Below are 19,520 nucleotides of genomic sequence, written 5' to 3'. Positions count from 1 at the left end.
TTTCCACAGATCTAGGCTGATTGATAAGAGAGGCACCACCAGTTTGCCCAACTACCCCAGCACTAGCTTTCAGGCTAGCAATTAGCTCTTTATCAGCAATATCTTTTCGCTTCCATATTTCCTGTATAGCATCATCAAGATCCTTGACCTGGCATCATAAACATAAATCAGAAAGAGAAGATGGGGTCACCAAATTGTCACTCACAGCAATCCACTAGAGCATCGGACAGATATAAGAACAAACACTTGAAAAAGACAGAGGATCCATGAAACCTACCTGGTAGCATTCCCCACGGCAAGTAGAACATTTGTATTGAAGATTTCCATCCACTTGAAACTGCATGTACTTCTCTTCGCTGTGATATTTGTTTGCAAAGTTAGTGTTATTTGAAATAGTTGGATACAGACTTGGAAGACATGCTTACATGACACAAAAGTAATATTGCATTATGAAATAGATTAAAGATATTGACCTGATTCCATCACACTGGCAATGAACCCAGCGCTGGCAAAAGTCACAACACACCATTGGTGTTGCTTCCGAGTCCCTGTAAACCTACGTAATGAAATCAAAATAAATTTCTCAATTTGATTCAAAGCGAGCCAAAGAATGTAAGAACATGATTCATTTAACTGCCTTTGCGATACAGATGTCTGAATAGTATAGGATAACAACTCAAAAATACATAATTAAACCTCAAACAATTAACTCTGGCCAAACATGACCAATTATGATGCATGAAAACAGAGCACATGGTTCAATATCAACTAGGAGAAAGATATAATATACCTTCAAACATACAGGACAATAATTTCCCTTCACAAACAACCTTCCACAAGCATCACAACAAGTATGCCCCAAAAACCACCTGCAGAGTTTAAGAGGAATGATAAGAGATTAAGTGTACTTTACATGAATCAAATAATAGCAGGAATCAGAGAGCAAAAAAAAGTTCAATACCGTAAGCTCTGGCCATTCCCGGGGACTGTAGACCCACAGCTGTAACATTTGGTGTGCTTAGGACACAAATAGGGTCCAGAACTAACATTCTGTAAACATTCATAGACGAAAATAACTCAATTTGCAAAAAACAGGAACCTTATATATAGAAGCAACAAATATTACTTTGTGCCGAGGTTGTTGGCAATCACAATGATATGCAGCATCACATCTTTTGCAGAAATTAAACTTCTTTGGATCCCCTAAAGTCCCGCAGCCCTAGAGGAAACATGATCAAGAGAATGTAAATAATCAAGAGGCAGTCAAACCAATTAATTAAAATGTTCTAAATCAAATTCTTTGAGATATATCAGATACTTGATGAGGAAAAGTCATACGTAACCCAACATGTAAAGAGCAGGAACACTCGTTGAAAAGGAAATAGAAGTGCAGGAATAGTCATTGCGCACAAAGTATTGTCCAAACTAACCTCACAGATTCGGCAAGAGGGGCAAGCCCAAGAGCTCCAATTAAACAAATCTGAAAGCAAAAAAACAGCTATAAGAATCTAGGCAGTTGGCAGAAAACTCATAAACATTACATTCCAATGAAAAAAATACCTCTATGTTGAGCCCAAGTCTTCAAGCAGTTTCTATGATACTTCTTGCCACAACATTTGCAAGAAAGCATCTTGGCTTTCTCACTCTTCCCAACTTCAACCAAATAGCACATGTGGCACGTTATGCTTCCACTATGATGATCATGATCTTCTCCAATAAGTTCTTTCACAGTAACCTACATAAGACACACAACAAAAACAGACTATCAACATTACTGAAATACACACGATATTTCACAAAGACAGAGATGTCTACACAAATGATGCAACTACCCCAAGTCTAGCCTAACTAAATCATTTATCTCAAGTTAACCACACACTCGATCAATTCAATTGACAAAGCAGCAATCATCTCACCTCTAAGTCGTCAGAACCATTATTAGCAGCACAACAATCCACCACAGCTGCTTTCTTCTGCAACACAACCGTGCGCTTGGCTGGCACCACCAAATCCGACGATGCAGCAGCAACAACCTCAACCGCCGAATCATTCCCTCTAGCCGCAATGCGAGGACCAGTATCAAACACAGCGAGCTTAGGGACATGGATCTGAACGGTAGCACCGTCCGTGGAAACCTCTTCATTCCAGGGGTCTCGCAAGAAGTCTTGAAGAGAATGGATCTCGTTGAGAAACACATCTTTCACTTGTTTACCATGAAGATTCCGAGAAAAACCCAACACGCAGAAGCAAATTTTCCGGCTGCGAAGAAAAGAAGAAGAAGAAGAAAACCCCAAAAATAAAACCAATTTGAACAATTCGATAAGTACAAAAAAAAACAACAAAGCCGAAGACTAATAGAGAGAGTAACGAGGACGAGGCGCCAAAAGAAAAAGAAAAAATTAAAGAGGGTACCATGTAATTGGACAAGCTACGTGAAAGGCCATAGTCGGTTTTCAAGTTTTTTACGCGTTCGGGTTCGATTTTTNTGACTTTTTTTTTTTTTTTTTTTTTTTTTTCTTTTCGCTGAATTTTGTTGTTAGGTTTTTTTTCTCCCACAATTAAATATCACACGCTCGTATTTGTGTAAATAACATATACCTAAAGGTCCTATATGGTAATATTTTTAAGAGTTCATCCCGATCCGACCCAAAGGCTTTACACCAATAAGAAACTCACACGTGGAACTACTTTGGTTTCCTTTTAAGTTTTTAAGGCGAAAACGACGTCGTTGGGTTTTATTTTCGTTGCCCAGAGAGAAAAAGTGAAAGAGGTCTCTGCGGCGAACGAGAGAAAAGAGAGCGACGAAGCTTGAAACCTCCGATTAAGCCATGAATGCTCCTGACCGATACGAGAGATTCGTCGTTCCTGAAGGAACCAGGAAGTAATGAAATTCGAAAAAGAGTTTACTCTTTATCGATAGTCTCAGTTTTTTAATTACTGTGCTAAACCCTCGATTTTTTTTTGTTTCGTATGTTCTAGGGTTGCTTATGATAGGGACACGAAGATCATCAATGCTGCTTCCTTCACGATTGAGAGAGAAGATCATACTATTGGTAACATTGTCCGCATGTATGTGTTTGTCTCTTTTGGTTTGATTTTGCAGCTCTTTTTCTCTCAAGAGATAAATCCCTAAATGTTTGTTCTGATTTTTTTTTGGTTTAAGGCAACTTCACCGCGACGAGAATGTCTTGTTTGCTGGATACCAGCTTCCTCATCCTCTTAAGTACAAGATTATTGTGAGGGTAAGCTCAATTTCCTCAAGCTTTTGCATATTACTACTGTTAAGCATGTTGCTTTGAAACAGTGTCTGATTGTTTGAGATGTGTGAAAATTTTGAGTAGTATAAGAAGTGGGATACACTTGTTGATTTAGGACTCTTGGATGTTGTTGTTTTAAGCGTGAAAGTGGTTCTGTGTGTAGATTCATACAACAAGCCAGTCTTCTCCGATGCAAGCGTACAACCAGGCCATCAATGATCTTGACAAGGAGCTCGATTATCTGAAGAACCAGTTTGAGGTACTTTGGTTTGTCTCTTCACAGTTCTGAATCAGATATTATTGTTAGAAACTCGCTTATTTCATCATGTGGTTGATTAGCTAGACGAATATCAAATGCTATTGGTGTTGTTTGATGTACCTGGTTTCTCTCTTCACACTTCTGATCAGATTTTATTGTTTGTACTCACTTATTTCATCATGTGGTTTATTTAGCTAGACGAATATCAAATGCTATTGATGTTGTTTGATGTACCTGGTCTTATGGTATATACCCTTTTGTGTGTTTCAGGCAGAGGTAGCCAAGTTTTCAAATCAGTACTAAGGAACTTGGAGGTCTTCATCGGAAACATCGGGAAGAAAACGTTTTGCATTGTCCTTTGCTAAGCACCAACCACAAGACTTATAATGAGCTTGTGAAATTTTCCCCTGTTATGCTTTGTGTAAATCAGAAACAAATCGCCCTGTAACTTGTTTTAAGTCTATGTTTTAAACACCGCTTCAGGCTGCTAAGAAGTAATGCTTAGATTACCTCTTCTTTTTACCATTCTATCTACATAAACCACTTAATGTTTGAACTATTGTACAAAGTCTCTTTAAGAGCTGTGATGGTTAAGATACTACTACTCTTCCCAAGCTACTAAAATTAGTGCAATTGTACAGATATTCACAGGATGTTGAAATCATCATGAAGCCCATCTAGCTGACCCCGAGTACGCTGCTGCTGGATAATTAACATTGATGTGTTGTGTGAGAAATCTGATCCGGAAAGAACGTCACCTATGGGACCAAGCTCTGGACATTGCTGCCAGTCGTTGAGGCCTGTGGTTAACCCACTGCTTGCTCTTCCCCCTCCTCTTCCGACAATTACCAGCCCATATTCTCCATCTAGTGATTTAAGTGCTGTGAAAGTCTCAGAGGAGTTGGTGAGATGCTTCTCCATGTAAGACACTCTTCCACCTCCAGCTATGTATCTTTCATAGAACTCAGCGAAACATTCATCATCAAGCTTCATTTCCTCTTCTTGCTCTACCACGCTCGCTCTGTTCAGGATGCTGCTGCGTTTTTGTGCGTTCTGAGAGCTCTTGTCTTCCAAGAAACGTATCACCTTCAATTTCACAACAGGATGTCGAGCCACTTGTGCCGCGAAAGCTAGTGCCTCTCTGTCGTCTCTGCCACCTATGAATATTATAGCAATGGCCATGGACGCTCCTGGTCTCCATGCCTCTTCTGTTTGCCCGAACGACCTATCCACAAGAATTCCCACCGAACATGGTGCGTTCTTCAGAATCTGCAAACGCAAAAGCCTAATTATACCAGTGACTAGAAACGAAAAAAAGACTTGTAATAGTACTTGGTGGAACAATTACCTTTCGGTTCACATGACGGAACCCAGCATTGCCAGAGTCAAGAGTGCCATCAGGATTCAGTCGTTTATGGAACGGTAGAATTATAATGGAAACCATAAGTTCATCAGCCAAACCGCAAACATCCTGAGCCATGGTCATAAAAGTGGACAATGCAAGCATCCGCCGCACTGTCACACCTTGTCCGTTGCGGAGCTCCCCGTACCCATTCACAGCTGCCGTTATACTCTCTCTCATTTCCGCCACCGACCTATCTGTTACCGTCACTGAATCATTACTCTGACCACCTCCTCCGCCCTTTTTCAGCGTGGCAGCAATCTCATCAGTCAACTCCACCATGTCAGTCGCATAAAATATAGACCCTGGCTCACGTCCCCCATGGCAGATCTCCATAAGGTTGAGCGTTGAACCGATGTTGTGCGGACCGTGGAGACCGATCAAGATCCGAAGTTCAGTTGTTGGATCAAGCCATTGAAGCGCCATGATGTGCACAGGCACCCGCTTTCTAGCACGTTTGATGATGTCCATGACCACAAATGGGGAGTAGATCACTGTGAGGACAATGACAAAAATGATCATTGCACCGGTCGTGTTTTTCACCCTGTTTGTCTGCATTTGCATCAAACGGAAATAACTAGAGTAAAGATCTTGCTTTTGAAGATAAACAAAGAGAAAAAAACTAAAAGGAGAAAGCTTGATGGTACCCTGATGGCCAAGGCTGCCAAGTAGACATGAAAATGGCCTTTAGCTGTCAAAAGCAGTCCTAAAGATGCGGTTTCGGGGACATGATAACCAAGTAGTAAACCACACAAGACTGTTCCGGTGACTTTTCCGATTATGACAGTACCAAGAAGAGAAAAGAACTTTGCCCACGCCATTTTATCCCCGATGTCAAAGTTTCTCATGTGGATTATGAAACCAACCCAGAAGAAGAAGATAGGGTAGAAGACCGTGCTGAGCAAGTAATTGATTTTGTTGATGATCCATTTCGACATTCTTCCTTGGTTTGGAAGGAAGAGACCAGCCGTGAATGCGCTGAGAATTGGGTTGTACACTGACTCAGCTGGCCAAAGTGGGAAACTACAGATCAAGACGACAAAAGCGAGAGACATAACAAGGTGAGATCCCTTGAGTGGTTTGCCTTCGGGGTTCTCGTTGTTGACCCAATTTAGAAATATTGGGGATACGATGGAGGTGAAAGTGACCTGAGCGAGGAAGAGACAAAACATGAGGAGGGCTCTGAAGAATCTTTGGAGAGGTCTAGGGAGAGGTTTGTCCGTAGGGAAGAAAATGTNGAAGAAGAAGATAGGGTAGAAGACCGTGCTGAGCAAGTAATTGATTTTGTTGATGATCCATTTCGACATTCTTCCTTGGTTTGGAAGGAAGAGACCAGCCGTGAATGCGCTGAGAATTGGGTTGTACACTGACTCAGCTGGCCAAAGTGGGAAACTACAGATCAAGACGACAAAAGCGAGAGACATAACAAGGTGAGATCCCTTGAGTGGTTTGCCTTCGGGGTTCTCGTTGTTGACCCAATTTAGAAATATTGGGGATACGATTGAGGTGAAAGTGACCTGAGCGAGGAAGAGGCAAAACATGAGGAGGGCTCTGAAGAATCTTTGGAGAGGTCTAGCGAGAGGTTTGTCCGTAGGGAAGAAAATGAATCCGAAGCAGTAAAACAAGGTAGAGATCATGTCCGTATGGACACCTGCGGCTGATGCGAGTTTCCCAAGATCGGATTTTCTGATTTTGAGATTGGCGATGACGCGGGTTAAGATTGGGGAACCAGTGCTTGATGCCATGAGGGAGAGGGCGAGGGAGAAAACGTAAGGACCAGTTTTGGTGTAGTGGAGGAAAGGAGTTGTGACAAAGGCGAGAACAAAGGTCGTGATCATGCTTGTGTATGCTATGAATGCGTCTTTGGTTGGTGGTCTGAGAAGGACGCTTGGATTCATCTCTAGACCCATCACAAACATATGGCAGATCATTCCGAATTCGATTATGTTGTTGAGGGTTACAGAGTAAGGCCCCGAGAATGCCTCTCGAAACTTGGGAAGATTACCTAGAATCAGCCCTATCTGATGCATACAAAAATTGAGTTAATATAGAAAGATCAAAAGAGATATAAAGACGAAGAACAAGAAGAGATTGACATACAGCAAAGTCGGTGGTTAGGTAAGGTTGGCCAAGAGGCTTCATGAGATGATGGAGGAGAGTTCGGATGACGAAAATGGCAATGAATCCAAGAAACTTCAATGCCTCTTCAGGCTTGTCTAGATTAAGGTACCATTTGTCTCCGCAAACGTTTTTTGTTGTAGTTGTATTCATTTCTCTCTCCCTCTGTAGGTGCCTTGTTTGTTCGTATAGGGCTTATTGTGTCTTGCAGAGAAAGAAAGCTTTTAGATTTGTGTGTTTGTTTTTTTTTTCTTTTTCTTTGAGTTGACGATTTGGTTTAGGGGTTTGAGAATGAAAGGATGTGATTTGTTTTTACTCAGAAATTGGTGGAGACACTTGTGGATCCCTTTATTCACGTTCCTTCTCAATCTCTCCCCCATTCATCATTTTCAATTATCCTAGCCGATGAAACTAACATGACTAGTTCAGACAAAAATGTATATTACACCAGTTTAATATTTACTTTCAATATTCTAACGGTACATACTATTCTCAATTTTAGCCTGTAATCTATTTTTTGACTGTTGTTATCTTTCAAAAGTTTCGGAGTTGACTATAACGTTAAGAATTTGTGGGTGAGGTTCCACATTTTTCTCTTCAAGACTTGGAACATTTTTAGTTGTTTTTTTCGTTACAAGACTTTATACTTGTTGTGCAGAGTGTTTTACCAGGTATAATTTATATTTCATCCAAAAATGGAAAACAAAAGTTCTCTGCTTAAGTTCATTCTCCTCTCCTTCAAGTCCATAACGACGACAAAGTCTTCATATTAGCAACACTTTGTGTGATAAAGCTGGGACGGGGTCAGTCAAGGATGGTAAGTTATATTTTGGATGGTGAGCCTTCTCAAAACGGTAGTGTTTATAACTAAAGGTGATAATGAAGGTGAGGTCAGTAAGCAGAATATAAAGGGCGGTCACGGTTCCAAACCATCCAAGTACTTGAAAATGCCTCAGTAAGTAACCTTTTAGCCGTCTGCTGATCAGATCACTGATTGCTACTGTCACTGAATCCTTGATATGAAATAGGATTCAGAAAATTGGTTAGTTGTAATCCTTGATATGAAATTGGACTTTGCGTGCTATATAAGAGGGTGGTTATTTAACGTAGAAGCGGGTTCAAATGTGGTGTAAGTTTGGTGAGATTGCAGTTATTGTATAAAACAATTAGGCGGAAAGACACAAAAGTATGCTCCGGATGACAAGCCGATCAGAAGGGAGCTATGAGCAGAGCAAGAGAAAGCTATGTAAGAGAAAGCTGCCGGATATTTCAACGTCACCGAGTTAAAGCATTCTGATTGAGAAATGTAGTGAGAGATCACACAACTCTCTCAATTCTTAACAATTTAACTATAAAAAGACCAAAGTGAAAGATCGCAACTCTCAGTTCTTCTGGATGTTGCAATGGAATCTTTTTTTTATATCTTATTAATGATTTGTGCAAGATTTACAAAACCCAATCAAGAACTGGGGTAAACTACTACTACCAAGAGGGATTAGGGAAGCTGAGATGTTGCCAAGAGAAGTAAGCACAAACCAAAAGCTGAGAGATATAAACATAAACAGCAAAAGAGAGACTCATAAGCATCAGATCCTTCACATCTCCTTTCTTCTTCTTCTCTGTTGTCTTCAAATCCTTGCCAAACTTCTCAACCTCTGAAATCATCCTTCTAACTGTCCTCTGTATCACTCCTCCTTCGTCCTCCTCATCCGGTAATTTCTGCTTCCGACAAGAAATCACTGTCATAGATCTAACGCCGTGTCTGCTTGTGCTTGGTGCTTGTCTCTTTGTCCGGTGGTTGTTGTTGTTGTTGTAATTCCAGAGTGGGTGGTAGATTGTCGTGAAGATAGCCGCCATGGAGAAGAAAGATGAATAGAATAATCAAAAGCAATCAGTAGCAGGAAAAGAAGAAAAAAAATATCTGAATCTTGATTGCATGACGACACCAAATGATTAAACAAAATGGGTGGATAGATCTACTCTAACTCACACACACACACACACACACACACAGTCACGTGTAAGCCAAGGCAGTCCGGTTTTTGTTTGTTTTCCGATTTTGAGGTGAATTTTCGTAAACCGAAATTGTGAATCCGAACCGGTTCAATGGTTTTATCATATCCAAGTATCCCAACCCACTTTCTCTATTCACACGCACTGACTGACACACACACACCAGATTATGTAATGATGATTGATGACTCAGTGGATAAGCATAGAATAAAATATTTCAAAGAAACAAAAAAAAAAGGTCCCCCAAGAATATGTCTCTGTCCTCTCTCTCAAGTCTCAAGTCTCAAGTCTCAAATCCTATTATTAACTTAAATTAAATCAGATAAACTTTAAAGAAATTGGTTGCTGAGAAAACCGAATCAACGCAACAAACAAATAGCGATAGAGCAACTGTGTCGACGAGACGATTTCCCCCAAAAAAACCATATTTTATATACTATTATTTTCAAAAATAATAAAAATAAATAATTTCACGTGTCCCCATTCGCTGACGTCATATTTCTCTTTTTTATTGTCACATCAGATTTTTTTTTTCTGATTCATTCATTCAATCTTCTTCTTCATCTTCATCTTCTTCCTCGGATAAATTTTTTTCAAATCCTTTGTGTTTGTTTTTTTCTATCAGAGAAAGAGAGAGAGAGATGTTCTCTTCATCAACACTCGTGTATTCTCTATCTCTCTTCCTCTCAATTTCTCTCTTCTTCTTCATCTTCCTTCTCTCTTCCTCTAACCATAACCTCATTTCCACCGCCGATGACCTCGACGACCTCTCTCTCTTCCACCGCGCCTCCGTCTCTTCCAACAACAACTACCGTCGTCTCATCTCCCTCTCTTCTTCTCCTCCTCCTCCCTCTAAGATCGCGTTTCTCTTTTTAACAAACTCCGATCTAACCTTCTTACCTCTCTGGGAAAGCTTCTTCCAAGGTCACCGCGATCTCTACAACGTTTACATCCACGCTGATCCAACAACATCCTCCTCATCGATCTCTCCGCTTCTCGATTCATCAATCAACGCTAAACTCATCCCGGCGAAAAGAACCGCGCGAGCTTCCCCGACGCTGATCTCCGCCGAACGACGGTTACTAGCCAACGCGATCCTCGACGATCCGAACAATCTCTATTTCGCTTTGATCTCTCAACACTGTATCCCTCTCCATTCTTTCTCTTACATCCACAACCACCTCTTCCCCTCCGCCGCCGCCGCCGCCAACTCCGACCAAAGCTTCATCGAGATCCTCTCCGATGAGCCTTTCCTTGAGAAACGATACATCGCAAGAGGCGAAGACGCGATGCTTCCGGAGATCAGGTACCAAGACTTCCGCGTTGGGTCTCAGTTCTTCGTTTTGGCGAAACGTCACGCTCTGATGGTGATCAGAGAGAGGAAGCTATGGAGGAAATTCAAATTACCATGCCTCGATGTTGAGTCTTGTTACCCTGAAGAACACTATTTCCCTACTCTGTTGTCTCTCCAGGATCCTAAAGGATGTAGTCACTTCACACTCACCCGTGTTAATTGGACGGGTAGTGTTGGTGGTCATCCTCACACCTACGGTGCTTCCGAGGTCTCGCCGCAGCTGATTCACTCGTTGCGGAGATCTAATTCGAGTTTAGACTATTTCTTCGCCAGAAAATTCTCCTCCGAGTCGCTGCAACCGCTTATGGAGATAGCTGATGCTGTGATCTTTAGGGATTGAATTGGTGAAAGTAAATTAGGTAAAAAAAATCTGAATTGGGAAATGACCATAATGTGTATATATGAGTTTGTTGTTGGTCAAGTCTCTTATCTATGTGTTCTTGTTGTGTTTAAAGGTAACATCAGGAAGGTTTTTAGGAGAAGCAGTTTGTGTTGGCCCTCGAAGAAGAGTGGCAAATAAAGATGGATTACTCTTGAGAGAGTGTGTGTGTGTGTTGTTTCAGTGACCCTGTAGATTTCAAAAGGGTGTGAAAATTGCTGTGTTTTTTTTTTTTTAAAGCTGTGTGTCATTAGGGAAGGTAGATTTTAAAATGTAAATAGCCCCAAAGGCAAAGTGAGAGCAACATGATCATTAAGATTAGCCAAATCGGCTTTCTTTTGTATTTTCAGCTCCCTTTCCACGGGAGAGAGAGATAATTTGGCAAAGGTCACTTGTCTCTCTTTTGTTTCGAAAATGTGTGAATGAAAAAAACAACAAATCTTTGTTATCACAAGTGTTTTTAACTCCATGGATTATGAATTTATTGTTAGTTGCAGTAATGCAGCCAAAATTGAAAATGAACCAAAGTTATAGTTTAAATCATATGTACGATATGCACGTAGAGGCTTTGTTTTAGCAAAGTGAACAGAGAGCTTCAGACAGCTTTTAAGATGGGTTGAGAGGAGGCCTTGAAGTTATCATGTCCCAAGTGTCTTTATCTTTAATGTAATGGAAGTTGGTCACTATTGGGTTATATTTTAACAATCGATAAAGCTTCCGAATTAGCATCAACTTCATCATTAGTTTCAATTAAAGTATGCTTTACAAAAGGATTGAGTGTGGGACAACCCTCTAAACTTGAACTTACTTTATGTACCCCAGTACAAAAAGAAATGAGCAAGAAAACGATGCTTAAAAATATCATCATGACATTGCTTCCAGATTTTCCCACAACTTGAAAGCTCTTCTGATGACTGGATCAGCTGAAAATCCTTCTGCGTAATCCGCAATCGCGATTAGCAGGCTCCTCAATTTCTCCCCATTATCCTATACAACATCACAGATAAACCTCCGTTACTTGTCTCAACTAGTATATTGTAGAGATGTAATCAATTCAATCGTTATACAAACCTCTGGTTTCTTAAATGTAAGATCACTCGTGTCAAACGGTACCATGTAATCCGGGAGGTCGGATCGTAACAGTGCCTGCCATTAACAAATTCAACATCCCTACCCAGTGAAACACAATAGCTGAAATGAACGAAAGTAGAAGAAAAAAAAAACAAAACAACCTACCAATTTCTTGCTTAGCATGGCTTGCTCCGCGTTAGCTATTAGGGACTGTTGCAAAGACAAGGAAGAGTTCAGAATTAGGGCTTGCATATCACAGAAGTACTAGCTTGCCTATGCAGCATAACTTCACTCACCTCCTTTATTTTTCCTTCCTTGATCTCATCAATCGACTGCAACAGATTCTCTACTGTGCCTGATAATGCAATAATAGTGATTAATAGGAAACATGGGGCGCAAATCAATGAAATCAAAGCATATCGAATGACTCAGTGGGTACCAAATCTAGATATCAGCTCCACTGCGTGCACATTCCCAATGCCATCAACTCCTGCATAACACAAACATCATTACATCACTTTAGCCTTTTTCTGTGTGCACTTTTGCTAAACGTTTGTATTTAGCCAAATACACAATGCAGCTATGAAAGGGAATTTCCCAAAAAAAATAACAATTTTGTGAGGGGTAGAAGAGGTGGGCTTAACCTGGAATATTATCAGACTTGTCTCCAGCAAGGGCGATGATATCGACAAACTGTGCTGGTTCCAAATTGCCAAACTTTTTAGCAAAATCTTCCATTCCAAAAGAAGCCATCCTGCAGCAAGAAGCAGTAGCATTGACACAATTGAGTGGAAAAAAAAATTACAAGATGCACAGAGCAACCATAGAATATCTTTAGGAAATGTCTCAGCAAAATATATCTTGATACACAAGAAAAACCTCTTAAGTGTCTGGTTTCATAATACGCAAAATTCTACAACGAGGCAATGATTCATCTAACATAAAATTTCATACTCTGATCCGCGTGGGGTTAGTCGAAGAAGACGCAACGAGGGAGAAAGAATCTGGAAGAAGTCTTTGTCCGGAGAGACAACTCGGACCTGTAAGGGGGTACAAAAATATGATCAGTCCACTTCTAGGAAAAGGACAAATTGAACAGGCCCTGAGCATTAAGTAAGCAGTAAACACTTCTCGAATAGCTGAAACAAGTACTTTGAAACCGGCACTAATGCTTCGCATAGCCAATGTTCCAATAACATCATCAGCTTCTACACCTGGCACCTGTCTTCATGGAATTTCTGCCCATTAGAGAGAAATCATCACAATAAAAGGAAATATGGCAATCATGAGTATGATTTACCTCTATAACCTTTATAGACATTGCCTTGATGGAGGCTTTGAGATACTGAAGTCCTTGTACTATGGTATCAGGTGTGGGAGGACGATTACTTTTATAGGCAGGGTAGAGAGTATGACGGAAGTTCATGCCTGTAAAAATATTTAACACAGAACAAAGACAGGATACTGATGAGATTACATAAAAAATACCCTTCACACTCTGCACTAACGGATAGGGAGAATCATATCGAGATTAAAGAGCAAAAGGGCCTAAAATTCATAATTATGAGAAGTCAGGTGTTACCATCACGTACAAAGAAAAAGAGTATTGGATATGCATATCTATGTCAGTATGTACAGAACAGTAACAACAAAAGACGGCAGCATACTGGACCCTCATCATTGGAGATAACCTAATTTATATATAGCCAAAGATCGCAACAGAAGCGCATATGACTGACCCTCTATTCTCTACACCTAAGTTTATGACTGCCCAAAAGCTGCAAGCAAAACACTCAAAGGTAGACAAAGCTGGCATATCACTTCAGATGTCACCATTGACAAGTACGCCAAAATATTTGGAATAACTTATGCTAGGCACACAGCAGAAAATCAGTTCAAATTACAAGTATATGTTTATAGAAGCCATATACTGAAGGCTTGTATAGCGATTTGAGATCCTCAGCAATTGATAATTACATTCATCACCATGAGTCAGCATACTAACTAACTCTCATGCAAAAATAACCACTTCGTATACTGTCAACTGATAACTATAGTTTGACTAAGGACATGGAGCTTACCTTTTGCAGAACGATAACCTGTAGATGAATTAGAAGTAGTGCCATAAGGAACTCCTGAAAAAAGACTCTATTTTGTTAAAAACGAGTAAGCTATAGACGTACAGATCCACAAAGCATTTAATCTTCTTGCCTCACATATGACATAACCCAGCTAACTAAATGATATTTGTCAGATTACCACTATTATGCATTACTAGAAGGCTTTCTAAATAACTTAGTAGAAGATCCCATAAATAATACAGCAATGATTATCAACATCAAGTAATCAATTTTTGGTCATATCATTATCTAGACCTCCACCTGCTAGTCTATTGAATACAAGTTGTCAGTAGTCGCCAGAAGTTGAAATCTAGAACTTTTATCCATTCACTAAGAAACAAATGAAGTTAAAAACATCAGCACTCAACATACCAAAGTAGTTTTTGGGCCACAACATTCAACAAGCTGAAGACTATTATTTATCTATTCATCTGTACGAGGATAATGAAAATCAACATTCAACAAGCGGAGCAATCAGCATCAATTGATAAGGGGAAATCATTCACATACTTGAGTAATTAAAATCAGGAAGTACAGAGGCCATAACTATTGAATCAGAACTAGATTAAGGGTCAATCAATGAATTTGGTTAAAGCATCTGACAGGCACACTCAAAGTGGTTAACTATAGACACTAAAAGTCCCCAAAAGCCTGAACACTTCCTACCCCACTACAGAAAATAGATAGAAGTCAATGAATTAGAAAACATTATGGCAGACTCATTGTCTGCTTACATTAGAACTCACCATCATGGTCGAACACCACCTGCATGGACACAGTTAATTAAGTCAGCAGGGCAATCCAACATTAAGAAAACTACAAGAGCTTCATTCGACTATCACAGGTATGAAGAAATGAGATAATCAAAGGAAAATAGAATATACCGCCACATGGGATGGGAGAAATTTCAAAACATCAATTAGCTGCAAATGAGAACAGAATGAAAGAAAATAAGGTAAGAATCCTAAGATTATGACAGGAAACAAGAGAGAAACTTTAGCTTAAGAAACACAATATGCAACCATGATTTCTTTACCAGCCATCGTAAATGCTACAAGAAGCTTTTCTCAATCATCAGACTTTAAGTGCAATATAAAAGAACATCTGGAGAACATGAAACATTTCACTTACAAGAGAAAGAGATGAAAAAATTGTTAAAACCCAGTCGGCGTTTCCATCAGCATGAGCCAGATGACCATGATTCAACCTTGCTGCACATTGCCCAATCAAAATGTCAGTAAGTGTGAGACTCACTCGAGGGAAAAAAACTTAACATTATATGTAAAAATGAGTAGCATCAATACCTAAAAGCTTATAATAAGCCCTGTAAATAATAGATGTCCCATCAATAAGCATCACTCTGCCATTTGAAGAAGAAGCAGAAGTTGCTGCTCTTTCTTCTGACTTAAAGGAATTTTTTATCAACTGTGGCGCAACATCTTCAGTTGTAGACGAAGCCAATATACTACTGACACTAGCTGCCTCATTGGAGAATTCAGAAACAGCTGCCTCCAAATTACAGGCTGAACTGCAATAGTACTGGTTACCACATATGTGGGTATTATTAACATTAGCAAAGCCTTGAAGATCAATTTCGAGTTAACAGAAATCGATTTGATTCAGAAAAATATGAGTATTACGAAACGATAACACACTAGCCACCAAATCTTACACTAATCAGCTCAATAATTCAACTGTAGACAAACTCACAAACACATAACAAGAGCAAAACACAGCTAAAAATAAAACTCTTAAAAGAGACTTGAACGAAGAGATATAAGAATCACCTTCGCAGAGCGTGGAAGGGAAGGAGAGATGAGAGAACAGTTCCGATTACACAAAATCGCAACTCTCCGAGGTAAACAGAGATTTCTGAATAGCAAACGGGAGTGATGATACAGATGCAGCGTCATGACGTCACTGAAAACACTGTCATGAAACCTGAGCAGAAACACACATTCACAATCAACAAAATCAAAGAACCAAAATCGAAAGAAGCGAGAATCCACAACAAAGGATTGTGAAATAACCTTCCAAAAATGAGAGAAGGGTTTCTACAAGGAAGAAGAAGAAGAGAGGAGGATGATTTTACCGCTTTCTATGTCTCCGTGTCTTCCTCGAACAAAATCTTCTAGCCTCCCAAAAAAAAATTTGCAGTGTTGAATTTAGAAGGCTACAAAACGGGCCCAAGAATAAGCCCATTTAAATATAGGCCTTAAAAGCCCATTATATGTCTATTGAGTATTGAGTCGTCTTCTTCTATTAACAACAAAAACCCTTCGTCGACAGCAGAAGAAGAGAAAACCCTAGAAAGTAGAAACGAACGAACGACGATCAAAGATGACGCAGAAGAGCAATCAGTTCAAGGGCCAACAGAAGAGGAAAGCTATTGCTCCTAATCGCCATGGCAAATCCATTCAAACTCGCAAAGGTATCTTTACTTTCTTTTTTTTGCTTACAAATGAATCCCTTTGTAAACTTATCATCTTCTTCGTCTTCCTCCAGGGAAGAGAAATGTGAAACCATCAAAAATGACAAAAGAGATGGACACTGATCGGGTAATCTCTTCTATTCTTCAATCTGAATCGATTTGTAAGTGAAAATTATGAGCTTATTGATTGATTGATTGTGTTTTGTGTTGAATAAATGGGAGCAGGAGCTTACCAAATTCATAAACCATTGCAATGAAGTGAAAGCAGCTAATGCAGCTTGCAAAGAAGGTGGTCAACTTAATATCCTCAAAGCTGAATCTCAAGCTGAGCCTTCCAAGAAATCCGCCAAATAGACAAACCAAAACACAAATCGCTTTTCTTGTTTTTCTTTTGTTTCAAGTGTTTCAAATTTTTGTAATCCTAAAATGCTATATGTTACCAACAGTTTTGTTTCATCATACAAACAAAGCAATGTTTTATGATTTTCACCTAGATATTGAATTTCCATACACTTATGAATTTGCCATTGTGAGCTGTTACTATCTTCTTCATCCCAACTGCTAAGCAACTGATTTGAGGCCGAAGTTTCCTTTCGATTTTATCGATTTCCATATCCTGACAAACTCTTTTTCCTCTCCACCTTTTCTCAATCGCCGCTTGGTCGTTGTTACTTCTTCTCAATGTTGTTGAGAGTCCCTTATCGTCCATTATAAATCTGGATAGAACTCTTCCACTATTCTGATCTATCACTCGCAGCACACCGTCTATTCCACCAGCAACCATAATCGATGCATCATTTTGCAGCTGTTGTATCGTGTACACCACATTAGGGCTCACTCGTTTTTCCCACAACCTTCCCATTTTCCTGTGATAATGATTTTGGGTTATAGGCACATCTAAACTTGCACCTTTGCAACAAACTCAAAACGTCTATTTTGACATACCTGAGGTCCCAGCAAGAAACATATCCACCAGTTGTTCCAGTGAAGGCGAGATTAGTCCCTTGGTTAAAACTGATGGTCTGTATACCTGTGGAGAAGGGAGGTTGTTTTAGGAAATTTCACTGGTGATGCAAATCTGAAGTGATGTTTGAGTTTACCTCCTGCAGTTATCGTGGATTTAAGGGTAGCCACTGGTTGATCCATCATAGGGTCAGATACTGTTACTCTCCCGAGTGAAGACCCACTAAGAAATTTTTGGTTCTCGCTCAAAGACAAGCACGTTATTGGCCCACCGTGAGTCCTGCAATTAGATAGTTGACAACATTAGCCAATTTGGAACGAAAGCTGTGAATTAAGTTCTCATGTGAAATTGTAAATCCAAAAATCACTCTCAGTAGTTGTACAACATAATAGAGACAGAATATGTAGCTTACCTAATGATCTGCGAACAAGTCTTACTATACATATCAAATACACGTGCTGTTCCATCCTCACATCCAACTACAGCTTCTGGATCAATGTAACTGGTTGATAAAAGAATCAAAAACCTGTATCAGTGTGGGTAAGGAAGCCAGCCTTACAGTGTCTAGTAGCTAAGTCGAAGTATCACACTAGTTATTATTATCAGGTAACATGGAATATCAGTTGGTCCTTCTATAGCAAAATAATCTTATATTTCAAGAAACGGGGAAGGTTCTAAAGAACTCGATATTTCAGGCGTATCTTTTGACATACCGCATACAAAGACCTTTAGGAAACGTGCCTTCACGTGATGGAAAAATGCTTCTTTGCCCGTTTCTTCTCCATATGCTAATGCGGGTACCAACCAAGCCAACAATCTCCAAACAAAAGAAAGAAAAAAATATTCAAAGTTAGGAATAATTCCCTTGCTCCAGATGGTTAGGTTTTCTCACTTTAATAGACAATAACAAGATTTCGCCATAATGAAAAATAGAGTACTGAAACTACATCCAGTTACAAGTGTGTAACTAGAGATCTAGGGAGACAAACGGTAACATGAAAACAGAGATTATACTGCTATACTATAATGGTGGTTTCAAAAATATTCAAATGCGTGACTCGGCAAAAGTTTATGTATCATTATTGATCATCAAAATCCATTTTTTAGCTTATTTCCAGTTTCTTGAAACATCCATGTAACTTAAGAGGTTTTACCTTACTCTCATCAAAATCGAAGTCGATCAATGATGAAACATCAGGAAGGGGGTATTCTTCCAAGCATTTGTAGCTTTATAATGACCAGAGGCGCATAACCTGATAAAGTAGTCAGATTACCCTTAAGCCAACGCCAATGAGAAAACACAGAGAAGACAATACAATACCAAACTAATCCTAAACCTTATCACCCACACCAGTAAGAAGCAAACCCTTCTTCATTCGACACTGAGACACCCTGTACATAGAGAAACCATTAGAAACATACATGGCAGAGTCCAAACAATAAAAACAAAAAGGGAAAAAAATAGCCTCAGGCTAACCGGTGTGAATGAGCTTCCCATCGCTCAATTTGGATTCGACCCCTTAGTAAAGCAAGCTTGTGATGTTTCATGGCGAAATCCTCAACGTCTATCTCAGCTACTGAAGTGGAACTGCTGCTGGGGAAGTCAGAAGAACCGAGATGGTGCATCTTCCGGCATGAAGCTTGCAGCAGCTTCAGCCTCTTGATTACAGCATTCCTCAAGAGAAACAATTCGAAAAAGGGTCAATACTCAATTGCAGAAGATTATTCAAATACACAAACCATGAAGCTAGGTATTGGTATTGGATTGGATTGGAGTACCAGGAATTGCAGACGACGGTACAGTGAACGAGGTCAAACAAATCAAGGAAAGAGAATATGATGCATAGTATGTCGACGTCTAGAGATTCGATCGACGTTGGTGATACTCTAGTACGTCTCATCTTTCTCGCCGACGATTCGCCGCCGGTCTCTGTTACGTCGACATTTTTTTTTTTTTTAAATTTCTTTATCGCGTTTTCTGGGCTTGTTATTTTTTTATGTTACTACCTTAACCGAAAATAACCGAAATTAAACCAATCTCAATTCTAGTCTGAACCGAATTTTACTACTATGACCCAAACAATAAGAAATTTTTCGTACTTAAAATTACTGGAACTCAATTCAAAAACAAATCAAAATTTTGTGTTTACCA

At 39.7% G+C, this 19,520-nt stretch overlaps 7 protein-coding genes and 1 pseudogene across 12 annotated transcripts in view; 3 read left to right on the top strand and 5 right to left on the bottom strand.

The window, feature by feature from the left end:
- The window catches only part of LOC104711756, a 4,669-nt gene extending 2,146 nt beyond the window's left edge, over nt 1-2,523 (bottom strand). For 2 of the 4 annotated variants that reach the window (XM_010428502.1, XM_010428503.1), the window contains exons 1-10: nt 2,413-2,523; nt 1,917-2,259; nt 1,561-1,735; nt 1,431-1,480; nt 1,127-1,219; nt 962-1,050; nt 791-869; nt 474-556; nt 278-356; nt 40-148 (exon numbers count right to left, since the gene is read on the bottom strand). In XM_010428502.1, the coding sequence (XP_010426804.1) occupies nt 40-148; nt 278-356; nt 474-556; nt 791-869; nt 962-1,050; nt 1,127-1,219; nt 1,431-1,480; nt 1,561-1,735; nt 1,917-2,259; nt 2,413-2,444 (1,132 nt within the window). In that variant the 5' untranslated portion in view covers nt 2,445-2,523. The remainder of the gene's footprint in view (nt 1-39; nt 149-277; nt 357-473; nt 557-790; nt 870-961; nt 1,051-1,126; nt 1,220-1,430; nt 1,481-1,560; nt 1,736-1,916; nt 2,260-2,412) is intronic. The other 2 variants (XM_019229300.1, XM_019229299.1) reach the window with 2 other exon arrangements.
- On the top strand, nt 2,728-4,041 carry LOC104711754 (DNA-directed RNA polymerases II, IV and V subunit 11). Its single transcript, XM_010428500.2, has 5 exons — nt 2,728-2,881; nt 2,980-3,069; nt 3,164-3,242; nt 3,421-3,516; nt 3,787-4,041. The coding sequence occupies exons 1-5, from the start codon at nt 2,829-2,831 to the stop codon at nt 3,817-3,819; spliced, it is 351 nt and encodes a 116-aa protein (XP_010426802.1). The 5' UTR covers nt 2,728-2,828; the 3' UTR covers nt 3,820-4,041.
- Nucleotides 3,940-7,265, bottom strand: LOC104711755 (cation/H(+) antiporter 28). The gene is made up of 5 exons (XM_010428501.2): nt 7,019-7,265; nt 6,436-6,939; nt 5,566-6,066; nt 4,865-5,470; nt 3,940-4,785 (listed from the first exon to the last, which is right to left on the bottom strand). Exons 1-5 carry the CDS (start codon nt 7,187-7,189, stop codon nt 4,162-4,164), a joined length of 2,406 nt encoding a protein of 801 aa, XP_010426803.1. The 5' UTR covers nt 7,190-7,265; the 3' UTR covers nt 3,940-4,161.
- On the bottom strand, nt 8,391-9,027 carry LOC104711753. The gene has a single exon (XM_010428499.2). The coding sequence runs from the start codon at nt 8,891-8,893 to the stop codon at nt 8,519-8,521; it is 375 nt and encodes a 124-aa protein (XP_010426801.1). The 5' UTR covers nt 8,894-9,027; the 3' UTR covers nt 8,391-8,518.
- On the top strand, nt 9,600-11,230 carry LOC104711752. The gene is made up of 2 exons (XM_010428498.2): nt 9,600-10,762; nt 10,859-11,230. Exon 1 carries the CDS (start codon nt 9,691-9,693, stop codon nt 10,741-10,743), a length of 1,053 nt encoding a protein of 350 aa, XP_010426800.1. The 5' UTR covers nt 9,600-9,690; the 3' UTR covers nt 10,744-10,762; nt 10,859-11,230.
- LOC104711751 (DNA polymerase I-like) lies at nt 11,498-16,117 on the bottom strand. 3 transcript variants are annotated; one of them, XM_010428496.1, is made up of 16 exons: nt 16,066-16,117; nt 15,761-15,914; nt 15,278-15,512; nt 15,105-15,184; nt 14,858-14,896; nt 14,720-14,738; nt 13,935-13,988; nt 13,154-13,281; nt 13,006-13,074; nt 12,808-12,893; nt 12,498-12,607; nt 12,293-12,343; nt 12,150-12,208; nt 12,019-12,063; nt 11,854-11,928; nt 11,498-11,769 (listed from the first exon to the last, which is right to left on the bottom strand). In XM_010428496.1, the coding sequence occupies exons 2-16, from the start codon at nt 15,884-15,886 to the stop codon at nt 11,647-11,649; spliced, it is 1,299 nt and encodes a 432-aa protein (XP_010426798.1). In that variant the 5' UTR covers nt 15,887-15,914; nt 16,066-16,117; the 3' UTR covers nt 11,498-11,646. The 3 variants fall into 3 exon arrangements, with proteins under 3 accessions (XP_010426798.1, XP_010426797.1, XP_010426799.1); XM_010428495.2 differs by having other exon boundaries at nt 16,004-16,093; XM_010428497.2 differs by lacking the exon at nt 13,935-13,988 and having other exon boundaries at nt 16,004-16,093.
- On the top strand, nt 16,238-16,897 carry LOC109126282. The gene is made up of 3 exons (XM_019229599.1): nt 16,238-16,404; nt 16,479-16,531; nt 16,630-16,897. The coding sequence occupies exons 1-3, from the start codon at nt 16,314-16,316 to the stop codon at nt 16,756-16,758; spliced, it is 273 nt and encodes a 90-aa protein (XP_019085144.1). The 5' UTR covers nt 16,238-16,313; the 3' UTR covers nt 16,759-16,897.
- Nucleotides 16,756-19,320, bottom strand: LOC104711750 (annotated as a pseudogene).

Source organism: Camelina sativa, chromosome 9 (genome assembly GCF_000633955.1).
Source record: "Camelina sativa cultivar DH55 chromosome 9, Cs, whole genome shotgun sequence".
In the NCBI taxonomy this organism is placed as follows: Eukaryota; Viridiplantae; Streptophyta; class Magnoliopsida; order Brassicales; family Brassicaceae; genus Camelina; species Camelina sativa.
Note: the sequence above shows the minus strand (reverse complement) of the source record. Positions and strands in the feature narration are given on the sequence as shown.